Genomic DNA, 27,206 nt, shown 5'->3' with positions numbered 1-27,206 from the left:
GTCTTACTCCTTTCCCAACCACTGCTTCCCTTTCATGCCCCTCGACTCTTCTAACTGCCATCTGGTTTCTGTACAAACTGTAAATAGCCTTTCGCTCCCTGTATTTTACCCCTGCCACCTTCAGAATTTGAAAGAGAGTATTCCAGTTAACATTGTCAAAAGCTTTCTCTAAGTCTACAAATGCTAGAAACGTAGGTTTGCCTTTTCTTAATCTTTCTTCCAAGATAAGTCGTAAGGTCAGTATTGCCTCACGTGTTCCAACTTTTCTACGGAATCCAAACTGATCTTCCCCGAGGTCGGCTTCTACCAGTTTTTCCATTCGTCTGTAAAGAATTCGCGTTAGTATTTTGCAGCTGTGGCTTATTAAACTGATAGTTCGGTAATTTTCACATCTGTCAACACCTGCTTTCTTTGGGATTGGAATTATTATATTCTTCTTGAAGTCTGAGGGTATTTCGCCTGTCTCATACATCGTGCTCACCAGATGGTAGAGTTTTGTCATGACTGGCTCTCCCGAGGCCATCAGTAGTTCAAATGGAATGTTGTCTACTCCCGGGGCCTTGTTTCGACTCAGGTCTTTCAGTGCTCTGTCAAACTCTTCACGCAGTATCATATCTCCCATTTCGTCTTCATCTACATCCTCTTCAATTTCCATAATATTGTCCTCAAGTACGTTGCCCTTGTATAGACCCTCTATATGCACCTTCCACCTTTCTGCTTTCCCTTCTTTGCTTAGAACTGGGTTGCCATCTGAGCTCTTGATGTTCATACAAGTGGTTCTCTTATCTCCAAAGGTCTCTTTAATTTTCCTGTAGGCAGTATCTATCTTACCCCTAGTGAGACAAGCCTCTACATCCTTACATTTGTCCTCTAGCCATCCCTGCTTAGCCATTTTGCACTTCCTGTCGATATCATTTTTGAGACGTCTGTATTCCTTTTTGCCTGCTTCATTTACTGCATTTTTGTATTTTCTCCTTTCATCAATTAAATTCAATATTTCTTCTGTTACCCAAGGATTTCTATTAGCCCTCGTCTTTTTACCTACTTGATCCTCTGCTGCCTTCACTACTTCATCTCTCAGAGCTACCCATTCTTCTTCTACTGTATTTCTTTCCCCCATTCCTGTCAATTGTTCCCTTATGCTCTCCCTGAAACACTCTACAACCTCTGGTTCTTTCAGTTTATCCAGGTCCCATCTCCTTAAATTCCCACCTTTTTGCAGTTTCTTCAGTTTCAATCTGCAGTTCATAACCAATAGATTGTGGTCAGAATCCACATCTGCCCCAGGAAATGTCTTACAATTTAAAACCTGGTTCCTAAATCTCTGTCTTACCATTGGCATAGTCATACTTTTCTTTATAAAATCCAAAACTACAGTGTTTATGTCCAGCCATCAATGTCACTTTTCCTAACCCTTTAGCAAGACAAAGTGCACTAAAAATGGTGTTTTTGTACAGATCTTTAATGTGGTCTAACACTTAAACAACATACTTTTGTAGTACACAACTATATATTTTTTCCTGTAGCATTTGAAAAAAGCTTTTCAGAGAATTTCAATGACATTCATATATGGAACTACATCAGTATTATCAGGATAACAGCACCATAAACCACTGTCATGCTGTCAGGAGAAGAGGTTCCGCAAATGTTTGCCATATTATATCAGATGTAGTGAAACACGTAACTCAGGTAAGGTTTGTGTGTTCATTATCACTGCTGCCATACCAAGTGCGCAAAATGTTGACCTTGAGCATTGCCACACACTATAAAGTGATTCTGGAGAAACATTTCTGCATGATGATTTTCCTCTGGAGTTAACAGCAATACGCGTTTGTGTTATACGGCATTTCATGTTTTTGTGAGTCATCGGTGTTTCACAAAAGGCCTCGTGTTTAATTTTTGAAACAGATAAAAGTATAGTATTTTTAAGGTTGGTGAGTGTGCAGACCATTTTGTGTTTCCTGAACAACCAGTTCAGTGCTTTCCAAATGTTCTCTTAAGATGGTCTGTCACTGCAGTGCTGAATACGAGGGATATCCATTATGTTAGTACCATACTGATTGCCTTATGTCCAGTGGGATGTCTTCCAATAATTAGGGCAACAGCATATTGTAGGAGCTTGAGATACTTGAGTGTACTTAGATACCCATCAATAAAACAAGGACCAATGCTGCAGGTCTTGCGAAACATGCATTAAACACTGACAGACCCAGAGCATTGTTTTTGTCCATATCTTCATGTCAGTGTGGATTTTCAACTGACGATTAGTGCACATTGAAGATTGTCTTTCCCATGGTTCATAAACAATGCTTCTTCTTTAAAAAAAATTTTGCAGAGAGATGCCACACCACTAAGCACTTTTCATAGATAACATTCGGTGAACTGCAACCAATTCCCAAAGCCACTGCCATAAAGCTGTAGATGCAACGAAATAGGAAGACTACGAAATGCGATGGAATGTAGTATTCACAGAACACTAGTTTGGTTGATCCATCTAGCACTTCTGAGATGCCACTTAGTGACATTTGCATTGTGTTACTGCTGCTAAAGTGTTAGTTTCATTTTCTTCACTAATTGCTCTTCTTTTTCCTTGTATTTTATTCTCCTTACTTCCAGTTTCCAGAACTTTTTTTATAATGTTTGCAAAGAAAGATTGTAAGTGCTTGGCACTCTTCAGCATACAACTCCACCACTGCGCTAATAGTTTTGCGACATTCACCATAAACATTATTAATGTTTTCAGCTGTATTTTACATTGTGAATGCCTTGATAGCTTTAAAAGTAAGTTACGTGACTGCTACAACAGCAGAACACAAACTGATGGGCTCTGAGTGCATAGATAACACAGGAACCATACCGAAGTTATGTTTCTTCACTAATTTGGTATAAAAGGACAGATGTTTGTGCAACCTCTTCTCCTGACTGTGGGGCAGTGGTTTGTGTTTCTGTTATCTTGATGCTATTTGATCAAGTCCCATACATTATGTGGTTGAAATTCTCTTAAAAAAATCCTTTCAAATGCCACAAAAAAAAAAAGGATGCAGTTCCATTAGAAATGTTGGTCTTACCCATGAGTCTTGCCTCAGATCAAACACTGCACCTGTGTAAATAATAAAGCAATATCCTCAATACCAATTTTCTCACACTGGATCTAGAAAACTCAAAAATTTAAGAGTTATTAGGAATATATTCGTGATTCTCAGCCTGGTCCACAGACATATTTCCTGACAGGGCCTCCAATCAGTCTCACACACTAAACAAACCAAATTCCTGAAATGGCAGCTTGACTTTCCTGTGTAATACAACCCAGACTCTAGACACACATGCTCCTTACAGACTGCAGTACATTTACCCCAAGACAGTGCATTTTCTGTTAGTTTTGAAGGTATAAAAAGGCTTTAGCAGTTATTTTGGGAATACACTCCTTCCTCCCATTGCTCTCGTCAGCAAAGTGAAAATATACTCTCAAATGTGAAAAAGCAACAACTATGAATTTTAAAATTTTCCCGGCGAATTGAATGTTCAAACAAATCTTGGGCCTGCAGTCGGTCATTGTCTAATTAATTCCATAATATTTCGACTGTGCAGCTGCCAGCCATCTTCAGGTGATCCATCGAATACTGATGACGACTTGCTCCATTGCATAAAATATAGTCCACTGCAAGTATTCCACACATGCTTTAAAATCAAATTGGCAGATGTACCACACTTCCTGGCGGCAGTGCTCTTGCTTGTGGAAACACGGAACTCTGCTATCCTCTGCACTGGTGCTCGCCATGGGCGTTGGCGCACTCTGTTGTCTTCGATCAGAACAAGTCAAGGAGATGATGGGGTTCCATGCACTGTTCAACTGGTAGCCATTATCACAGTTCATTAACTTTTCCACCAGGCATATTCCCATGGACTCTTTAATAATGAAGTCCCAAAAAGATGTTGCTGTGGTCAGAATCATAGTTGTGTCATACTGCATTTAATATCTACTGGAAATGCAGTGTTCAGCAATAGCGGACTTGCTTGGTTTTGTAATATTGATGTTGAGTGCAGTGTTCTTTGAAAGTGTGTGTGGTCTGCCCTACGTGAGCTACACCACAATGACAAGGTACTTTGTAAATTTCGAACTTCCGCAATAGCAAGACGTCTTTCACTGATCCCAAAAGGCCTGCAACCTTAGATAACTTTTAAACAAACTGTTGCCCACACAAAGAAGTGTGACGTTATGTAGATGATTGCACGGAACACTTGCAGTGTGCTATATATTGTGGAATGGTGCAAGTCTTTATCAGTCTTCAATGGCTCACCTGAAGATGGCTGGCAGACACCTAGTCGAAATATTATGGGATGAAGTTAACAATGTCTGAATGCAAGCCCAAAATTTGTTTGAACAAAACAATTACCGTCAGTTGAATGTCACACAATCCACATGTCAAAATAAAATGCAATTCTGTTATGTAAATATATCTATGCATAGCAAGTACATGAAACTGCATTCATTAAACAATTTAAGCAGTGATTTCAATATCATAGAATATTAAAAAACATCGGTGTTATTCATCTGTGTGGCCTGTTGAAGGAATCTACCTCAATTGTTGTCTCCTTATGGAATGTTTGCAGACATCTATGAGCATTAAAACTTCCAGCAGATTAAAACTGTGTGCCGAACTAGAACTTGGATCCAGGACCTCATACTGAAATCTAGTACTATTCTCTATTCACTGTTGTTCTAATCAATGTGCAAAACCAGTAATGCGTTGTCTCTCTCAGAGATTTTGTGGCCATGACCCTGCAGGGCTGTTTAAGGCCCAAGCAAAACAAGTCACCGATCGGGGTGCAGAGCTGAGATGGGCGCCCATGGCTTCTCTGCACTTTAGAAATGGAAATACTATCGATGACCATGCTCCCACAGCACAGTTTATGAACACAGACTTCCAAAATTCCTTCACCAAAGAAGATGAAGTAAATATTCCAGGATTTAAATCAAGAACTGTTGCCAATATGAGTAACTTCTAAGTAGATGTCCTCATAGTGTACCAACTTAAATCACTCAACAAAAGCAAGTCTACAGGTCCAAGTCATATACCAGCTAGGTTTCTTTCAGAGAACGCTGATGCAATAGCTCCTTACAGGCCTTTGTCATTAACGTCAACATGCAGCAGTATTTTGGAACATACGTGGAGTTTGAACGTTATGAATTACCAGAATGAGATTTTCACTCTGCAGCGGAGTGTGCGCTGATATGAAACTTCCTGGCAGATTAAAACTGTGTGCCCGACTGAGACTCAAAGGCAGGAGACGAGATACTGGCAGAAGTAAAGCTGTGAGTACCGGGCGTGAGTCGTGCTCAGTTGGTAGAGCACTTGCCCGCGAAAGGCAAAGGTCCCGAGTTCGAGTCTCGGTCGGGCACACAGTTTTAATCTGCCAGGAAGTTTCATTATGAATTACCTTGAAGGGAATGGTCTTTTGACAAACAGTCAACATGGAAATAACATCGTTCTTGTGAAACACAAGCAGCTCTTTACTCATACGAAGTGTTGATTGTTTTTGAGAAGGGATTTCAAATTGATTCTGTATATCTAATTTTCCAGAAGGCTTTTGACACAGTACCACATAAGTAACTTGTAGTGAAATTGCTTATGGAATATCACCTCAATTGTGTGACTGGATTCACGATTTCCTGCCAGAGATGTCACAGTTCATAGTAATTGACAAAAAAAGTAACTAAGTAAAACAGAAGTGATTTCTCACATTCACCAAAGTAGTGTTATAGGCCTTTTGCTGTTCCTTATCTATAAAAACCATTTAGGAGACAATCTGAGCAGCCATCTTAGGTTGTTTGCAGATGCCACTTGGGGTGCCACGCCGAGAAGGGTGACAGGTGTCACCAAGTGGAAGATTTGCATACACTGTTTATCACAATTAGTAGCGAAAACCGACATGGGCGAAAAGCTTACAAAGGAAATGGAAGGGGGAGGGGCACCAAGTGATGTCATGTACGTGGAAAAATACTTTTTAACTGGGCCTGTATCTATAGTATCTTAAGATACTGATAGAGGTTGGACCTGAACAACCACATTTACAACACTGCTAACCTCCGTAAACAACTGCACTGTAGCAGTTATCGAATGCTTTGTGTACTCTGCTTTGTATTGTGCATCGCTTTTGTTTTGTATTTTGAATTGAGTGAAGACACTAATTCCAGACCAAGAGAGCAACCAAGTATGACCCCAAAGCACCAAAAGCAACTGATAATCCCTATAACCATTACATCAGTTTTGTTATTGCAGGAGCATACAACACTGACACAGGCTGCCAGCACTGTAAGAGCTCCTCTACCACTGAGTACTCACAGTTCTCATTTGTTTATGCCATGACCAACTGCCACAAACTCTGCATGGTGAGTTGTTATCTCTACTTTTCTATTGTTTTCAATAATTGTGAAACACGGCAAAAAATTAAATGGAATAGATAAACCAAAGTCTCTTGGAGTGTGTGTGTGTGTGTGTGTGTGTGTGTGGCGCGCGCGCGCAACTAAGAAAAGGTGTTCAATAAAGTACCTCAGTAAATTGGGAGGAAAAGTTCACAATAATTTCCATCCATCACAAACTGACAGGACAACATAATGATTACATCTCAAGATCTGTGGGTGCAATTCATTTTATGATTAAAAAGAAACAGTAATAAACGATAGTAAAGAAGTTAATGGCCTGAGAGAGAGAGAGAGAGAGAGAGAGAGAGAGAGAGAGAGGGGGGGGGGGGGGGCTGATGTCAAAACTCGCAATGAATGCATATCCTTTGGTACTGGTATACACCTTCTTCTCTTAAGTAGAATACACAAGTATAACATTACAATATTATATGGTATTCATTATTACCAAACCACTGGTGTAAAATGAACTGTTATCAACCATAATTTGCATTATAAAGTTGAGAGGTAAAAGCTTAAGTTTCTGGAGGTCAACTTCATGTAAAAAGTAATTTGTGAATAAACCGTATAACTTCCAATAATTAGAAACGTAAAATCGATAAAAACCATGTTCTTTTTCCAATTCTCTTTAAAGATGCTGTAACATCATGCAACATTTCTAAGTCGAAAGCCATAAAAATTGGTGTTTAAGTGTGTCATTTTACAGCTGAGCGATTCTGTAATGGCAAATTTTGTATGTATTGCTGTTCCGTACAAAGGTAACAGCAATCTGATTGTAATGTATACGAATTTCTTTAGCGGAAAGCAAATATGGCAATATTATACACCTCTGCGATGACAATGACGTTGTATGTTTACATAATGAACAAACTTGTCGCTCACTATAGCCTAAAGATTTGAAAAAAGAGGTACATATATAACACTGGTTAACATTTAAGTTACTAAACTTACTTGGAAAGTCTTGCTGTCCAAATTCCACAACCTGGTCGCAGTTCACGTAACAACACTGATTTTCCGATGTTCGCTTTAATATCTGATAGCAGTCGTGTTGCATCTTCTTCTAGCTCCTTTGCAAACGGTAATAGTTTGTTGAAAACTATTTCTTTTTGAGGTTTGAATCCACTTTCTTCACAACAAACATCAGTGTCTATACTTCCCTGTGGTCCATCCATGATTGACTACCTCTTCACAGTGGCTGCACCCGACTTAATGTCTTGCGTATTCCATCTAATGACTAACGGTACTCTTCCATTTCATCAGTTCACACAACTTGCTATTTCTTCCTCAATTCCAACAGTCATCCATTGGCAGCCATCTTTCCTTTTGTATTATTGGATATCATTTGTCCACGAGTACACTTTCGTTTGTCAACACTGTCACCAACATTACAGATTGTATGTCCATCGCCGAAGGGTAACAACTAACAGGGTAGGTCGTGGACGCGCATGAGTGTTTTGCAGGTGCTCGCCTGCTTGGGTGCGGATGATAGTGGGTGAAGTGCAGCTTCAGTATTGTTTATATCATGTCAACATAAGAGAACGCTTAATCTTTTCTCTCGCAGATAATGTGAATAGTTTGTTCTTGTACAGCTATTCGAAATTCTTTGAGTCATTTTGTTTTTATAGGTTAGGTGCTGCACATTAGTCAATAATTTGGCAAGGAATATTTGTCTTGTATTAGCACTTAATATATCACTCATCTGTGTTACGTTGCGCTGTCGAGCAATGCTGTTTTGATATAAAATTCATCAGTTCAATAAATGTAAGCATTGTTGATCGTATTGTAGTATAAGTGTTAAGTACACCAATGGGAATAATTTATGTTGCATGTATGACATCAACAGTAATGCTAAATCCATACATAGGAGCCAAGTTATGATCGACACGAGTTACTAAAATATTTGCCAGAGGCTTCATTATTCTGGAGATTCACAAAACGTGTATAAAGATATTTTATAACAGAAGCATTCAATGAATTTGAAATCAAAATCATCGTCACCAGCTTCCTCTGATTGAACCAGCTACAGTTTCGTAGTTGCAGAGAATTTGTCTTCACTACAAATGTCTGCCAAAGTTAGTACATTCATACATAAAATGCTGCAACCCAGACTTCATCCTGCTAGACCATTTCTAATATGATCAGTCTATATTTGTCCAACAGCTTACAGCAAGAAATTAAATCAAATCGTATGGACACACAAAGAAAGCAGAGTCTGCTGTTCTTATGGTCGTGCATGAAGCACTGATCAAAACCATCCATTAATCGGCCATCCATCATTCAATCCGTGTAAAAATAATTTTGTGATCTCTATCAGAAGTGTTTTACAGGTCTAAAAGTATGTAATTTAGGAACTGGTTTCACTTGGAATTTAGAGAAAGTAGTGTTATGTCGAGTTTCCAGAGAGTCTGAGTTGCAAAGGGTGCAACAATGAGATTAAGCTTGTACTAATTCAGAGCTTCATAAGTGATTTTTCATGTGTAGGTCTATATACAGATTTTCACAATCTCATCCATGCACAAAACCACAGGGTGAAGTAGTATATGGCATAGCTGTTTTTAAGTGATTCTACCTCTATGATTAAATGATGATGGCGTCCTCTTGGGTAAAATAGTCCCCCATTCGGATCTCCGGGCGGGGACTACTCAAGAGGACGTCATTATCAGAAGAAAGGAAACTGACGTTCTATGGATCGGAGCGTGGAATGTCAGATCTCTTAATCGGGCAGGTAGGTTAGAAAATTTAAAAAGGGAAATGGTTAGGTTAAAGTTAGATATAGTGGGAATTAGTGAAGTTTGGTGGCAGGAGGAACAAGACTTCTGGTCAGGTGAATACAGGGTTATAAAAAAAAATCAAATAGGGGTAATGCAGGAGTAGGTTTAATAATTAATAAAAAAATTGGAGTGTGGGTAAGCTACTACAAACAGCATAGTGAACGCATTATTGTGGCCAAGATAGACACGAAGCCCACGCCTACTACAGTAGTATAAGTTTATATGGCAACTAGCTCTGCAGATGATGAAGAAATTGATGAAATGTATAATGAGATAAAAGAAATTATTCAGGTAGTGAAGGGAGACGTAAATTTAATAGTCATGGGTGACTGGAATTCGAGAGTAGGAGAAGGAAACATAGTAGGTGAATATGGATTGGGGCTAAGAAATTTTGTGCAGAGCATAACTTAACCATAGCTAACACTTGGTTCAAGAATCATGAAAGAAGGCCGTATACATGGAAGAACCCTGGAGACACTAAAAGGTATCAGATAGATTATATAATGGTAAGACAGAGATTTAGGAACCAGGTTTTAAATTGGAAGACATTTTCAGGGGCAGATGTGGACTCTGACCACAATCTATTGGTTATGAACTGTAGATTAAAACAAGAAACTCCAAAAAGGTGGGAATTTAAGGAGATGGGACCTGGATAAACTGAAAGAACCAGAGGTTGTACAGAGTTTCAGGGAGGGCATAAGGGAACAATTGACAGGAATGGGGGAAAGAAATACAGTAGAAGAAGAGTGGGTAGCTCTGAGGGATGAAGTAGTGAAGGCAGCAGAGGATCAAGTAGGTAAAAAGACGAGGGCTAGTAGAAATCCTTGGGTAACAGAAGAAATATTGAATTTAATTGATGAAAGGAGAAAATATAAAAATGCAGTAAATGAAGCAGGCAAAAAGGAATACAAAGTCTCAACGATATCGACAGGAGGTGCAAAATGGCTAAACAAGGATGGCTAGAGCACAAATGTAAGGATGTAGAGGCTTATCTCACGAGGGGTAAGATAGATACTGCCTACAGGAAATTTAAAAGAGACCTTTGGAGAAAGGAGAACCACTTGCATGAATATCAAGAGCTTTGATGGAAACCCAGTTCTAAGCAAAGAAGGGAAAGCAGAAAGGTGGAAGGTGCATATAGAGGGTCTATACAAGGGCAACGTACTTGAGGACAATATTATGGAAATTGAAGAGGATGTAGATGAAGATGAAATGGGAGATATGATACTGCGTGAAGAGTTTGACAGAGCACTGAAAGACCTGAGTCGAAACAAGGCCCCCGGTGTAGACAACATTCCATTAGAACTACTGATAGCCTTGGGAGAGCCAGTCTTGACAGAACTCTACCATCTGGTGAGCAAGATGTATGAGACAGGCAAAATACCTTCAGACTTCAAGAAAAGTATAATAATGCCAATCCCAAATAAAGCAGCTGTTGACAGACGTGAAAATTACCGAACTATCAGTTTAATAAGTCACAGCTGCAAAATACTAACACAAATTCTTTACAGACAAATGGAAAAACTGGTAGAAGCTGACCTCAGGAAAGATCAGTTTCGATTCTGTAGAAATGTTGGAACATGTGAGGCAATACTGACCGTACGGCTTATCTTAGAAAAAAGATAAAGGAAAGGCAAACCTACGTTTCTAGCATTTGTAAACTTAGACAAAGCTTTTGATAATGTTGATTGGAATACTCTCTTTCAAATTCTGAAGGTGGCAGGTGTAAAATACAGGGAGCGAAAGGCTATTTACAATTTGTACAGAAACCAAATGGCAGTTATAAGAGTTGAGGGGCATGAAAGGGAAGCAGTGGTTGGGAAGGGAGTGAGACAGGGTTGTAGCCTCTCCCTGATGTTATTCAATCTGCATATTGATCAAGCAATAAAGGAAATAAAAGAAAAGTTTGTAGTAGGTATTAAAATCCATGGAGAAGAAATAAAAACTTTGAGTTTCGCCGATGACATTGTAATTCTGTCAGAGACAGCAAAGGACTTGGAAGAGCAGTTGAACGGAATGGACAGTGTCTTGAAAGGAGGTTATAAGATGAACATCAACAAAAGCAAAACGAGGATAGTAGAATGTAGTCAGATTAAGGCGGGTGATGCCGAGGGAATTAGATTAGGAAATGAGACACTTAAAGTAGTAAAGGAATTTTGCTATTTGGGGAACAAAATAACTGACAATGGTCGAAGTAGAGAGGATATAAAATGTAGACTGGCAATGGCAGGGAAAGCATTTCTAAAGAAGAAAAATTTGTTAACATCAAGTATAGATTCAAATGTCAGGAAGTCGTTTCTGAAAGTATTTGTATGGAGTGCAGCCATGTATGGAAGTGAAATGTGGATGATAAATAGTTTAGACAAGAAGAAAATAGAAGCTTTCGAATTGTGGTGCTACAGCAGAGTGCTGAAGATTAGATGGGTAGATCACATAACTAATGAGGAGGTATTGAATAGAATTGGGGAGAAGAGGAGCTTGTGGCACAACTTGACTAGAAGGGATCGGTTGGTAGGACATGTTCTGAGACATCGAGGGATCACCAATTTAGTATTGGAGGGCAGCGCGGTGGGTAAAAATCGTAGAGGGAGACCAAGAGATGAATACATTAAGCAGATTCAGAAGGATGTATACTGCAATAGGTACTGGGAGATGAAGAAGCTTGCACAGGATAGAGTAGCATGGAGAGCTGCATCAAACCAGTCTCAGGACTGAAGACCACAACAACAACAACCACCTCTACTTGGATGGTTAGAGCAGGAGGTAGTGCAACTGGTTTTCAGCTGGGGTGTGGCAGGGGAACATGATACACAGAGCAAGATATTTTGACATTGGAGTGGTACAGCAGTAGACAAGAAATTTTGTAGGGTGAGTAGGTGTTGGAAATCCATTTTGGGAGGGTAAGAACAATTGTGGTGAAATTTTAAATGTGAACATTTTTAGTTATTTTGTACTGTGACTGTTATGATTATCAACGGAAACTACAACTTTACTGTATCCAGTCGCAGTTGTAACTGGGTACAGTAAACTCATATTTTCTCTTTGTACTTGTCAAGTTATTCAGTGGGTATGCAGTATTATTTATTTTGTAGATGGTGGCCTGGGTGAGTATATTTGGTGGATGATTGATGTATTGTGTGGAATGAACAGAATGTGAGAGGGAATGGTGCTGGAAAATTTTATGTGGACCGAATCTGTATCATAGTGCCTATCTGCTTAGCCCTTACCAAAAACTCCAGAATATTGGAAGAGCGATTGCTTGCCACTGTATCTGCTCGTATTCTTAGTTTCTTAGGTCCCCCCCCCCCCTCTCCCCCCCCTCCCCCCCCTCCCCCCCCCAAAAAAAGCCAGTACTCTCTTTTTACTATCTCACTCATTCTGAGTCCACAAGTACTTCATAATGTATTGTCAGTGATTCCCTGCCCGCCCCCCTCCTCCCTCTCTCTCTCTCTCTCTCTCTCTCTCTCTCTCTCTATCTACTCTCCCTCCCAACAGTACAGCTTGACTTGTGTAAGTAGTTATTGCTTCTGTAGTAAGTCTGCCAAACTAATACCAAAGTCATATTTCCCCCACCCTGATTTGTTAGGATATTTATTTTCTGCTTAATTAGTTTCTCTAGGGCTTACCACATACATTTGCCCATCACATGTACTCCACTGTATGAGTAGTTGTTTCATGTACTGTGTGTTGTGTTTGGCTAATTTAGAGGACATACAGTTCTTCAGCCAATATAACTCTTAAGAACTGTCTGAGATCATCATAGAATCCATCCTGCTCCAGACTATTGCGCTTCAATCAGTTCTGTGATTGACACGGTGAGCCACTGGTAGCATATGTATTGCATTAGTATATATGCAAATACTGCTCACTATTCCTTCTCAACATAATGATAATGAAACCATTGTGAAAATCAGTAGATGCAGATAGTTGTCCTGTATTGATAACACACATTACCTTCTGCGAGGTATCTCTGCTTAACAGAAACTGGATTACATTGTATGTACCATCTCAAACCTTGCTTCCAGTACATGCATTTTAGAAACGTGGGAAGTCAAATCTACAGCATCTTTCAGTGTGATGTGACTTCTGTTAATGTTTGTGCCTCTAGTTGTCTACTTCCATATCTTCTGCCCCAAGTATTATTTAGTACTTCACGACCTCATGTCCTTTTCTTTATCATCATATTTTACTTATTTCCTTTTGGGTGCAAACAAAAACGATTTTTGAAATTATTTCTTTTTTCAGATTTGTACAAATGACTGCTCACAGTGAGCTTTTCCGTCTGAGCTGCAAAATAGCAAATGCTCATTTTCGAAAACGGACTCATTCATCATACTGCACAGGATATCCTTTAGTAGAATACTATTCTTTTCATGGAAATACTGCCATCATTGGTAGTAACAGGCGAATGTTTTCTTCGCAAGGTAAGAAACATTTTTTTATAATTCAGTTCAAATTCCTAAATGAGCAACAAAGTAAGTTGGAGAAAATTACATTTGTTGTACAAAATTGGCTCACAATGCTTGCAGAGAATAAGTGCAACCACTGTCATGCAAATAAATGAACTAACAAGGGGACCTTAATGGACTGGCCCTCTTCGATCTTCTTCATACTTGTAAGAATTTAAAGTCAGTGCACAGACATCAATTTTTTCCAAGTGTTAATAAATGCAAGACCTTTCAACTGAAGTACTGATATTGCCCATAGCTTAGAGTGTGGCAGTCTAGTCTCATACTGAGAAGATTAGCACTGTGGTTGACACACTGGACTCGCTTTCAGGAGGACACCGATTCAAACCCGTGTCCAGCCATCCTGATTAGATTTTTCGTGATTTCTCTAAATTGCTTAAGGCAAATGCCAGGATGGTTCCTTCAAAAGGGCACAGCTGCTTTCGTTCTCCATTCTTCCCTAATCCGAGCTTGTGCCCCATCTCTAATGTGCTCATTGTCTATGAGATGAGATGTTAAATAATAATCTGCTGCTGCTGCTCCTCCTCCTCCTCCTCCAGTCTCATATCCATGAGGTCAGTGGTTTGGTGCTGATTTTTAAAGCTTTTATTTGAATTCAATAGTCATTAATAAACTGAAATGCTTATTAACAAATGTTGATTGGATTCATAATTTTAATGAAAATGACATTTTCAGATTTAATTAATATTATTGTAATTTTCAGTCCAAAGATTCATTTGGTGCAGCTGTCCACCCTAGCCTGTTCCGTGCTGGCCTCTTCATCCCCAAATAATTACTGCATCTTACATCAGTTTGAACCTGCTCACTGTAGTCATCCCTTGGTGTCTTTCTACAATTTTTACCTCCCACATTTCACTCCAGCACCAAACTGATAATTCCTTGATGCCTCAGAATGTGTCCTGTTGACTGACCCCTTCTTTTAGTCAAGTTTTGCCATAAATTTGTTTTCACCCCAGTTTGATTTAATACTTCCTCATTAGTTATGCAATCTATCCATCCAATGTTCAGCATTCTTCTTCTTTTTGTCTGAACTGCTTATCATCCACTTTTCACTTCCTTACAAGGTTACACTTCTTATAAATAGTCAGAAAATAGTTCCTGACACTTACAATTTTTTTTCTTTTTTGTGTGCTAACAGATGCCTCTTTTTTCAGAAGTGCTTTCCTTGCTACAGCCAGTCCGCATTTTATATGCCTTTACTTCTACCATCATTTATTTTACTGTCCAAACAGCAAAACTCACCTACTACTTTTAGTGTCTCATTTCCTAGTGTAATTCCCTCAGCATCACATTATTTAATTTGACTGCATCCCGTTATCCTTATTTTACTTTTGTTGACATTATAAGGGTAACATCTTTCCGAGACACTATATATTCAGTTCAAGTGTTCTTACAAAGTCCTTTGCTATCTCAAACAGAATTACAGTTTTCATTTCTTCTTGGTGAACTTAGTTCCTTCTCCAAATGTTTGGTTACATTTACTACTTGCTCAATGTACAGACTGAATAACATCAGCAGTAGGCTTCAATATCCTCACTTTCTTCTTAACTACTGCTTCGCTTTCATGTCCTTTGACTCTTATGTGTAACAGCTATCTGGTTTTTGTACAAGCTGTATATAGCATTTCACTCACGGTATTTTATCCCTGTTAGCTTCAAAATTTCAAAGACTGCATTCCATTCATCATTGTCAAGATCTTTCTCTAAGCCTACAAATGCTACAAATGTAAATTTGCCTTTATCTAAGCTAAGTCATATAGTCAGTATTGCTTCATGTGTTTCTACATTTCTCTGAAACCCAAACTGATTTTCTCCAAGGTCAGCTTCTACCAGCTTTCCCATTCTCCTGTAAATAATTTGTGTCACTGTTTTGCAACCGTGACTTATTAACCTGATAGTTTGGTAATTATCACACGTGTTGGCACCTGCATTCTTTGGAACTGAATTATTACAATCGTCTTGAAGTCTGAAGCTCTTTCTCCTGTTCCATAAATCTTGCACACAAGGATGGACAGCTTTGTCATTCCTAGCTCTGACAATGAACTTAATAATTCCAAGAGAATATTATCTTCTTAAGGGTTTTTGTTACAACTGAAATCTTTCAGTGCTAAGTCATAATCTTCTCACAGTATCGTATCTTCTATTCCATCTTCATCTAATTTCTCTTCTCTTTCGATAATATTGTCTTCAAGTTTATTTCCCTTGTAGATCTGCTCTGTATATTCATTCCACCTTTTAGCTTTTCCTTCATAGCTTACTGTAGGCACTTGCCATTTGAGCTCTTGATATACATACTGTCACTTCTCTTTTCTCTGAGGGTCTCTTTACTCTTCCTATAGGCAGTATCTACATTAACAGAAAAAAAACACAGCATCAAAAAATAATTAACATAGAGCAATGATATTTAGGGAATATACTTGCCTAGGCAGTATATGTAAGTGATAAACATTGCAAGATAACAAGTTAATGTAAGTGCAAGGTAAGCCATTGCAAATGTGAAATGCTGGCCATTGATAACTGGTGTAACTGCCAGAATGTTGAATGCAAATGTGCAGACCTGCCTGCATTATGTTGTACAGGTGCCGGATGTCAGTTTGTGGGATGGGGTTTTATGCCTGTTGCACTTGGTTGGTCGATACAGAGGCGGTTAATGCTGATTGTGGATGACACTGGGGTTGTCATCCGGTAATGTCCCATATGTGCTTGATTGGAGACAGATCTGGTGGTCGAGCATTTTCCTCTGTTTATAGATAGATGCTTCTGCAACCTTGCATTTGTCCTCTAGCCATTTTGCACTTCCTGCCAATATCAGTTTCTTGGTGTCTGTATTTCCTTTCATTGCTGAATTTGCCTCATTTCTATATTTTCTCCATTCATCTTATTCAGCCTCTCTCGTGTTATCCAAAGATTTCTACTAGGCCTTGTTTTTTTGCCTACTGATCCTCTGCTGCTGTCACTTTTTCATCTTTCAAAGATACCCATTCACCATCCATCATATTTCTTTCTCCAGTGCAGGCAGTCGTTGCCTAATGCTTCCTCCAAAATTGTTTCTTTAATATCCTACTTTCTTGCAATTTTGCAAGTTTTAACTTGCAATTTGTAACCAGTAAATTATGATCACAGTCCACATCTACACCTGCAAATGTCTTACAGCTTAAAATCTGCTTTTTAAATCACCCCCTTACCCTTATATAATCAGTTTGATACCTCCCAGTGTCTTCAGGTCTCTTCCATCTATACAACATTTTTACACAATTCTCAAACTAAGTGTCAACAATTATTAACTTATGCTCTGTGCAAAATTCTACCATGTGGGTTCCTCTTTCATTCCTTTTAACCAGTCCATATTCACCTACCATTTTTACTTCTCTTCCTTTTCTTATCATCAAATTCGAATTCCACATCTGAATTAAATTTTCCTCTGCATCAACTTTATGAATAATTTCTTTTATTTCATTGTACATTCTTTCAATCTCTTCATTGTCTTCAGAGCTAGTTGACATACAAACTTATATTGCTGTGGGGAGTATTGTGTTCATGTCTATCACAGCTGCAGTAATACATTCACTATGCTGTATGTAGTAGCTTACCCATGTTCCTATTTTCCTATTTATCATTGGGCCTACACCTGCATTACCCGTATTTGATTTTAGGTTTATAATCATGTACACACCTTACCAGAAATGATGTTCTTCCTGCCAGCACTCTTCACTAATTCTCTCTATATCTAACTTTAGCGTATCCGTTTCCCTTTTTAAATTCTCTGACCTTCCTGCCTGATTAATGAATGTAACAAAAAACACAAATATTGTATTACTAAATATATTTAATTTATTGTGAATCAAGGTTTATTATGGTTCATGTCGGTATTTGTAAGTTAATATTTCAGTTTCATACTAAATATGAATTCAAGTTTTAAAGAAAGACAAACCAGTGACCCTGTGGTTATGAGTCCAAACTGCTGTCCATTCAGCCACAGAACTCAGTTTGTTGAAAACTTTACACTTAACAGCACTCAAAATTTTCATATTTTCAAACACTACTTCTAGGATTTTTTTTGAGAACTACATAATACTGCTGTGAGAAACTGATGTCTTTAAATTGACATTCGAGTCCTGTAAATATGAAGAAAATCAAAGAGGGCCAATTCATGAAGTTTGCTTGTAAGAGGTTGAGATAAATAGTTTGTTATATTTGGTATTGTTATTTGTACTCTTTAAGAAAAATAGGCTAAAAACTGCATGTTGCTTGTTTAAAGTGTACTCTAAGAATGTTTACAATCAGCAGTTATAAAACTATATAAACTATAATAGGAGTAAAGGGGACTACTCAGAAAAAAGCAGAAACATTGAGTAGTTGACCTAGCTTTTGGAATGAAATCTTCCTTGAGTTAGATACACACACAAACATACCTGCATAAACACACTGTGGCCCTACATGATGCCAGCTGGACACACAGTGGTAGTATTGCAGTTCAGTAGGTGGGATGGGAGTTGTGGGTGGGTAGAGGGGGAGAGAGGCAGGAACCAGCTAGGCCTACAGGGATTGGGGAGGGGTAGCTAGCGGCTTGGGGCAGAGGAAGGGGAAACTAATGGGTAGAAGTGTGGGGGTAGTAGGTTAATGGAAACTGAGGCCAGGAGGACTATGGGTGCGAAGGATGTGTTGCAAGGATAACTTCTGTCTGCTTAGTTCAGAAAAGCTGGTGATGGAGGAAAGGATCCACATGGCCCTGTTAGTGAAACAGCCGTTGAAACTGAGCATGTTGTGCCATTTGAGTGGTCAGCTTTGTTCTTGGCCACAGTTTGGCAATGGGCATTCATTCTGATGGACAGGTAGTTGGTTGTCATGCTGACATAAAAAGTCATGCAGTTATTGCAGCAGTGTTGTTGTATGAAATGGCTGCTTTTCCTGTTTCCGATGAGATAGGATAAGAATGTGACAGGACTGGAGTAGGAAGTGGTGGGTGGGTGGATTGGGCAGGTCTTGCACCTGAGTCTTGGGAGTGAGAGTGGCACAGAGATGACTAAGATGTTGTGTAGGTTGTATTGGTGGCAAAATGCCACTTTAGGAGGAGTGGGAAGGATCTCAGGTAGGATTTCCCTCATTTCAGGGCATAATGATAGATGACAGTTAAAGCCTTGGCGAAAGATATGATTCAGTTTTTCCAATCCAGGGCGATATTTGGAGATGACAAGGGCACTCCTTTGTGACTTGCTTGCTCTTTTTGTGCATAAGGGGTGTGTGAGGATATTGCATTGAAATCCGTTTGCAGACTGGGTTTGGGGAGTAGTGTGTTTCAGCGAAAGCCCTCATGAGTACTTCAACATATTGAACAAGGGAGTTGTCATCATTGCAGATAAGCTATCCACAGCTGGCCAAGCTGTATGGAGGAGAGTTTTTTGGTGTGGAAAGGATGACAGTTGCCGAAATTCTTTTATGCATTTTCCTTCTTTTTTGAACAGTGTAGGAAAAGACACATTGCTACTTACTGTAAAGAACACATGTCAAGCAGCAGACAGGCCCCATTAATAAATATTTACATAAAGCTGTTGGCAACAGCCTTCATCAGTAAAAGGGAGGCACACACACACACACACACACACACACACACACACACACACCCCTCATGCACCTCATACACACATGACTGCCAACATTTTTGGGCCGGAAATGGTTGTGGGAAATGGAGGTGGTGAGAAAAGTAGCATAAAGGAGAGGAGTGGGGTAAGATGGACAGATGCGTTGGTTGAAGGCTGCAAATAAACAGGGTGGGAAATGAGAATGGGGAGAAGATGATAGGATAGAAGTGTCAAAACTGTTGGGTGGAGGGTGTGGGAACAGTATGTTACCATAGTTTGAGGCCAGGATAATTACAGGAACGAAGAACGTGTTGCAAGGGTAACTCCCATCTGCGCATTTCAGGAAAGCTGGTGGTGGAGAGAAGGATTCACATGGCTTGGGTTGTGAAGCAGACATTTAAATCAGGTGTGTTACGTTCAGTTGCATGTTGTTCCTCAAGGTGGTCTACTGCGCTCTTCACCTCAGTTTGGCGGCGACCATTTATCCTGGTGGACACCGCCCTACCCCTCGCCCCACCCCCCTCCCCCGGGGGCTCGCCATTCTTTGGCAGGTTCTTGCTTGGCTACCACAGGGCCCCAGCCTTTGCAGCATTTAATCCCTTCTGTTCTGTGTGTCTATCCTCTTGCTATTCTTTCTCCGCTCACATGTTTGGGATGTTATTGGGAATGTTCTGCATTGTCTGTCACTGACACAAGAACAGTCTCACCTTTGTTTTTCGCTCCCATTTCCTTTCTTTGTTTCCCTTCACCTCTCTTTCCTTCACTTCGGCATTTGAGGTTCCTTTTTTCCTTCTTCCTCCTTGTGCGTTCCTGAAGGCCGATCCACGCATAACAGGTAACTGGGTAACGCATAATTCCCATCTCCGGGTCGACAGGTAGAGTTCGCACATACCCCCTGGTATAGGACAGGCCCAAGGAGGGGTGACTCCCTGAGCTGCAACCTTCCCAAATTTCCGATTGATCCCTCTATCAGGTATTCAGGAGGTGTGACCTGAGGTGTGAAAAATCACCTAAGGCGGGTGCGCCCCCTTGTGAAGGGGACCCCCAGTTGGAAGGAATGCGTCATCGGATACGCTGGCAATCATGGGGGTTGCCTCGCAGTGAGTCAATCATCTTCACAATCAACATCATGAGGCTACTGGTTCAAAGACCCTTCCCAGTGCACCACAGTTCCCCGTGGTCTCACGTACTGAAGACGGTCAGTCCTTTGCTATGGTAAATCCATTTATTATTCAGAAAGGTATTGATGCAATTGTCCGCCATATGAAATCCTGCTCTCGTTTACGAATGCACTTTGCTTTTGAAGACTGCTTCTGATTCTCAAGCACGACAACTGCTTGCTGCCTCTCTTCTCCGTGGCTACCCTTTACCCATGGTGTAATTTACACCAGGCTCCTCAACGATCTAACTGAGACCAACATCCAATCTTATTTCTCTGATGAGAGCGTCATTGCCATCCATCATGTAATGAAAAAGGTAGATTTCTCCTTAGTACCGACCTGCACTTTTCTTCTCACCTTTGATAGAGTGGTGCTTCCGTCCTGTCCAAAGTCAAAGCAGCCTTTGAAATTATCACAGTCCATCCGTGTATTCCGAACCTGATGCGCTGCTACCAGTGTCCTTGTTTCAACCACACTATAATGTCTTGTCAAAACCCAGCCAAATGTGTCACCTGTGGTAGGGATGCGCACGAGGGCGATTGTCCGCCTCCTTCTCTGTGCTGTATCATCTGCAATGGGGACCATGCCACCTCATCTCAGGATTGTCCTGTGTATCTTGCTGAGCATCCTGTCCAAGAGATCCAGGTAAAGAAAAAGTGCCATGCAGGCATGCAACTTCAAATTCAGCTCTGAGGTTGTGAAATCACCCAGTGTCAAGGTAGCATCGCCATTGTGGGCAACAAGCCGTCAGACTCTTGGCTCAAGGGGCGAAGCCACCAGATACACAACCAGTAGGCCGGAAAGGATGGGAGGAGTACTTCTGTGAAGACTTCCTTTGTCCCTCCAGCCAAACGACACCCCAGTCTTGCTCTAACCGGAAAGGCTCGAAGAAGTCCACCAAAGGCAAACGGTCTCCTCCTTCACCAACTCGAAGATCGTCTTCAACGGTGATGTCACGTGATACCTAGCCCGGCCAGCCTCCATGTTGCCGGTGCACACCACCAACTGTTTTTCAGCATTGGACTGCACAAGCAAGCCAATGCTTCTGTGGGCCCCATGGAGCAGGATCCTCCTGCCTCTGTGCCCTGTAGTAGTGACTCTTCAGTGGCAGCCACTGAGGTTACACCCCTACATCTCTTCCTCATCATGACTCTCCTCCAATGGAACATTCATGGCCTTTGGTCCCACAAAGAGGTTTAACGGCTACTTTTAGCATCCCAGCGTCCCCTTGTACTCTGCCTTTAGGAAACGAAATTGCGCCCTCACGACCACTTTGAGCTTTCACATCTCCTACCAATTCGTTTTGAGCTTCCCCCTGAGGTCGGCATCCCATCTCATGGTGGCGTCATGCTGCTCATATGGGAAGACATTCGTAATCAACCCATCTTCCTGACTACCCATCTTCAAGTTGTTGTTGTTCGCCTTTTTCTTCCCCACTTGACTTTTTCCCTCTGTACCATTTATGTCCCTCCGTCATTCGATGTCACCAGGGCAGACTTCCTTCAGCTTATTGGGCAGCTACCTCCCCCATTTTTGCTACTTGGTGACTTTAATGCACATCATCCCCTTTGGGGTTCTGCCAAGACCTGTCAGAGAAATGCCCTCTTGACTGACCTTCTGAACGAACTTAACCTCTTCTGCCTTAACACTGGAGCACCCACTTTCCTTTCCGACTCCTTCAACACCTATTCCCATTTGGACCTACCCTTTTTTCACCGCCCAGCTTGCCCATCGTCTTGAGTGGTCCGTTCTTTCTGACACCAACTTGAGTGACCATTTCCCATGTGCTATCCGTTTGCTGACTCCTACCCCATCCAAGTGCACACCAAAAAAACAGCTTACTAAAGCTGGCTAGCAGCTTTACTCCTCCTTGGCGACGTGATTTCCCCAGCTGTGATGACCAGGTAGAATATCTCACAAACGTTACCCTTCCTGCTGCAGAACGTTCCATTCCTCGCACTTCCTCTTTACCACATTGTGTCCCAGTCCCTTGGTGTATTGAAACATGCTGCGACACAATTTGCGCACGAAGATATGCTCTCTGCATTTTTAACTGTGATCCTATGGTGGCAAACTGCATTCATTGTAAACAGATGAGTGCAAAGTGTCATCACGTTCTTCAGGACAGCAAAAAAGCTAGCTGGTTTTCATTCACTGGTTCTCTTAACAGTTCCACTCCTTCCTCTGTCGTGTGGGCCAACCTCCGACGGCTCTCTGGGACCAAGATCCAGTACCCAATTTCCAGCCTGACAATAGTAGATTATGGCCTCATGGACTCCATTGCTATCTCCAACACCTGGGGCTGCCATTTTGCAGAATTTTTGAGGTCTTCCCACTATCACCCTGCCTTCATCCATCAGAAACGAGTGGAGGAGACTCAGGCAATACCCTTCTCTTCTCCGAATCGTGAGTGCTACAGTGCCACCTTCACTATGAGGAAGCTAGTTCATCCAGAACCTCTGCCCCAGGGCCAGACGCCATCCACATTCAGATGTTGCAGCACCTTTCTCTTGCATGCAAGCACTTTCTGCTTAACACATACAAATGCGTCTGGGCAGGGGGCCCATTTCCCGGACGCTGGCGTGAAGCCGCAGTCATACCCGTACCTAAGCCCGATAAGGACGAAAACCTTCCTTCTAGCTACTGCCCCATTTCTCTTACCAGCTGCATTTGCAAGGTGATGGAACTTATGATTCATGCCCGGCTGGTATGGTGGTTCAAGTCTAGCAATTTCTCCATACTCTTTACATGTGGGGCTTCTGTGGCCACCTGCCCTGTTTCCTTCAGGCATTTTTAAAAAAATCGAGTTTTCAAGGTGCGTGTGGGTTCTGCCTTATCAGACACCTTTATCCAGAAAACGGTGTGCCTCAGTGTTCCATCCTGAGTGTCATCCTCTTTGCTATCGCAATAAACGCTATAATGGCCTGCCTCCCACCAGACATCTCTGGCTCCTTTTTTGTTGACAAATTTGCCCTCTATTGCAGTTCTCCACAGACTGTCTCACTGAGCGGTGTCTTCAGCGATGTCATGGTTATCTTTATTACTGGAGCATTGACAATAGCTTTCGCTTTTCCACGGACAAAACCATGTGTATAAATTTCTGGCAATGCAGTTGGTTTCTCCTACCATCTTTACATCTTGGGCCTGTTGCCCTTCTGTTTGTTGTAACTACAAAATTCCTGGGGCTCATGCTCGATAGAAAATACTCCTGGCCCTCCCATGTGTCTTACCTGGCAGTCCGCTGTACGTGGTTCCTCAGTGTCCCATGTGTCCTCAATGGTACTTCCTGGGGTGGCAATCGAGCCACCCTCCTCCTTTTGTACCAGTCCCTAGTCCGTTCAAAACTTGACTATGGGTGCTTTGTTTATGCATCGGCACATCCATCAATCTTACACCGTCTCAGTACTATCAACAATCATGGCATCCATTTGGCCACGGGCGGCTTTTTACACTAGCCCAGTTGAGAGTCTGTATGCTGAAGCTGCTGAACTACCACTGTCCTACCACCCTGACTTTCTTCTCAGCAGATATGCATGCCATTTGTCTTCCATGCGTGACCACCCATCCTATGCCTTCTTCTTTGATTATTCCTTTGATCACCAATATGAGGCACATCCCTCTTCTCTGTTACCTCCTGGAGTCCACTTTCAGCACTTGCTACGGCAGCTTAACTTAACACTACCTGCACCTTTCCCGGTGGGCGTGAACTCTTCACCAACTTGGCTTTCTGTAGCAGCCCGTATTAACCTTGGCCTTCCATTCACTTCCTAAGGAAACTACTCCAGCCTCAGTCAATCGCCTTCAGTTTCATGACCTTTGCATGGAACTTCACGATAGTACCTTTGTATACACTGATGGCTCTCAGACTGATAGTGGGGTTGGGTGTGCCTTCGTTATTGGCACCCGTGTCTTTTGATATCAACTTCCAGCACACTGCTCAGTATTTACAGCCGAGCTCTTTGCCCTGTATCAGGCCACGGAGTACATCCAGCGACACAGCCTTTTCGATTCTGTCCTCTGATCAGACTCACTCAGTGCCCTTCAAAGTCTGTGCGTGCTGTACACTGCCCATCCCTTAGTGCAGCATGTCCAGGAAAACTGTCAACTGCTCACTCTTGGTGGAGCCAGTGTGATGTTTCTGTGGGTTCCTGGTCATGTCGGTCTGCCAGGAAACGAGGCTGCTGACGGTGTTGCCAAGGCTGCGGTCCTCGTACCTCAGCCCGCGAGTTCCTATATTCCCTCCGATGATCTCTGTGTTGCCGTCTTTCAGGAGGTGGTGTCCCTTTGGCATCGCCAATGGTCCTCACTTCACAGGAATAAGCTCCGTCTTATTAAGCCTCTCTCAGTTGCTTGGACAACCTCCTCCCAGCCCTCCCGCCGGGAGGAGGTTATTTTAAGTAAGCCGCATATTGGGCAATGCCTTTTTAGCCATTGTCATTTGATAAGTGGCGCCAGTTCACCACTTTGTACACATTGCGCCCCAAGTTTTAACTGTCCGCTACTTCCTGACGGACTGTCCATTTTTTTAACCGCTTACATTCCCGCTTGGGTTTGCCGTCTGAGTTATCGGCTGTTTTAGCTAATGATGTGCGGACTGTCGACTGTGTTTTAATTTTTATCCACCAAATCGATATGGCAAAGGCCATTTAATTTTTAGTTTTGGACCTCTATTTCTGTATGGTGTCTTTTTTTAGCCATTTTTCCACTTGCCTGCGTTTAGCTGTCTCCTATTATGTTATTTTGGGACTGATGTGTAGTCGTTTTTAAACTCCTCTCTGTCTTCGTGTAATATAGTTTTGACTTAGGCGTGTATGACCCCAGTTGTTTTTTGTGCCCTAAAGCAAAACAAAACCAATCCTGTTGAACAGAAGTTTGATATTCATATCAACATGAAAAGCTGTACAATGACTACAGCAGAGCTGATAAATGACACGACTGCTTTCACAGGTGGCCCAGCCCCTGGTGGGGTAGGATAAACCTGTGACAGGACTGGAGTAGGAAGAGCTGGGTGGGCAGATTGTCCAGGTTTTGCACCTGAGTCCTCCATAGGGGTATGATCCTTGTGGCAGGGGGTTGGGATTGGGAGTGGCAGAGGGGTGAACTAGGATGTTGTGAAGGTTGAGTGGGCAACAGAACAACACTTTAGGAGGGGTGAGAAGTATCTTGGGTAGGATGTCCCTCACTTCAGGGCTTGACAACAGGTAATCAAAGTCCTGTCGAAGGATGTGGTTGAGTTATTCCAGTCCAGGGTGGTACAGGGTGATGACTGGCATAAACCTTTCTGTCTGGGTCTTGGGGGAGGTGGGAGGATTGGGGGTGTGAGGGGAAATGGCAGGGGAGATCTGCTTGTGGTCTAGGTCTGGGAGATAGTGCCTGTCTTTGAAGGCCATGGTGTGACCCTCAGCATACTGAGCAAGGAAGTTTTTGTCACTGCAGAAATGCCGTCCCTGGGTGGCCAGGCTGTATGGGAGGGATTTTTTGGTGTGAAAGGGGTGTCAGCTGTCAAAATACAGGTACGGTTGGTGGACAGAGGTGTGAATATGGCCATCAGAGAGGAGGAGGTCAACATCTAGAAAGATGGCATGCTGGGTTGAGGAGGACCATATGAAGTAGATGAGAGAGGTGGTGTTGATGTTGTGAAGGAACGAAAACGATGTGTCTTGGCCGTGAATCCAGATCATGAAGATATAATCAATGAACCTGAACCAAACTGAATCAGTTTGGTGCATAATTTTACTGTGTCACAAGAAATTTAGATAGTGTGTATTGAGAGGATCGACCCTCATGTCTTAAATGCAGCAAAAAGGGAGAGGGGACATAGGGTGGGAACCTCCCTCCCACCCCATTCCCCCTCTCCCTGTTGTGTTATTTTATTATGGTATAAAGGAAGATCCTGTTAGAGTCTTATAAGTCATACTTCATGTACTGATAGTAGTAGTAGAATAAGAAGAAAACATTTATCATCCGTGGATAAATTTTACAAGGATATTGTACTCGTGGTACTACATTTTAAGACTAATAAAGTTTTGAATTTTGTGTGTGTGTGTGGGGGGGGGGGGGGGCGGCTGTCAAAGGATTTCTTTCATAAACTAGCAGTTTTCATTCTCTTCTGCATGTGTCTCTTGATCATTCAGCTCCTCTGCTATTCAGTGAGTAGCCTCCTTTACTTTTAAATATTTTCTTTCTGCCAGAACTTTCCTACATAAATATAATTCATATACACTGGTATGTACATATTTACAGGTTCAGTATGACAACGATGGGACAAGAAGTTGACTATGTGTTGTAAAATGATAGATGTGTTTTGTTATTATTTACTTGAGTTACATTTATATCAAACTCGCAATCTGTGTTGACCAATTAATCCTTCACTGTCCACCCCCAGTAGCTGAATGGTCAGCATGATGGATTGTCAATCCTTTGGGCTCGGGTTCGATTCCCGGCTGAGTCAGGGAATTTTCTCCACTCAGGGACTGGGTGTTGTGTTGTCATCGTTCACTGTAAATCCTTCACTGTAAATAACGTATTGCTTTACAGGTACTTTTTAATTCTGTCTTTAAGTAAGTCTCTTTTAATAATCTCTTCAGTTATTTGTTGTAAAATTTTATCCTTTGATAGAAATGATGTTGTGATTTTTATGTTTATTCTTCCATGGTAAATTCAATATAGATGATGATGATCATGATGAAGGACAGAGGGGTTTGTTATAGTAATTATTAAGGCTACTTTCATGTACATATCTGACTGGTGTAGATGAAACCCCAATGTTTTGAGCAGATCTTTTCAGTGAGCTCAGTTACTGTTTTT

At 41.5% G+C, this 27,206-nt stretch overlaps 2 protein-coding genes across 7 annotated transcripts in view; one reads left to right on the top strand and one right to left on the bottom strand.

The window, feature by feature from the left end:
- The window catches only part of LOC126187752 (proteasome activator complex subunit 4-like), a 255,098-nt gene extending 247,367 nt beyond the window's left edge, over positions 1–7,731 (bottom strand). The window contains exon 1 of the mRNA XM_049929005.1: positions 7,373–7,731. Coding sequence (XP_049784962.1) covers positions 7,373–7,593 — 221 coding nt within the window. The 5' untranslated portion in view covers positions 7,594–7,731. The remainder of the gene's footprint in view (positions 1–7,372) is intronic.
- Positions 7,732–7,790: 59 nt separating this feature from the next.
- Positions 7,791–27,206, top strand: part of LOC126187753 (uncharacterized) — a 100,587-nt gene continuing 81,171 nt past the window's right edge. For 3 of the 6 annotated variants that reach the window (XM_049929011.1, XM_049929006.1, XM_049929009.1), the window contains exons 1-2: positions 7,857–8,182; positions 13,438–13,616. In XM_049929011.1, the coding sequence (XP_049784968.1) occupies positions 13,448–13,616 (169 nt within the window). In that variant the 5' untranslated portion in view covers positions 7,857–8,182; positions 13,438–13,447. The other 3 variants (XM_049929008.1, XM_049929007.1, XM_049929010.1) reach the window with 3 other exon arrangements.

The sequence above is a fragment of the Schistocerca cancellata genome, chromosome 5 (assembly GCF_023864275.1).
Source record: "Schistocerca cancellata isolate TAMUIC-IGC-003103 chromosome 5, iqSchCanc2.1, whole genome shotgun sequence".
Classification (NCBI taxonomy): Eukaryota; Metazoa; Arthropoda; class Insecta; order Orthoptera; family Acrididae; genus Schistocerca; species Schistocerca cancellata.
The sequence above is the reverse complement of the archived record's forward strand: the minus strand, read 5'-3'. Positions and strand labels throughout refer to the sequence as shown.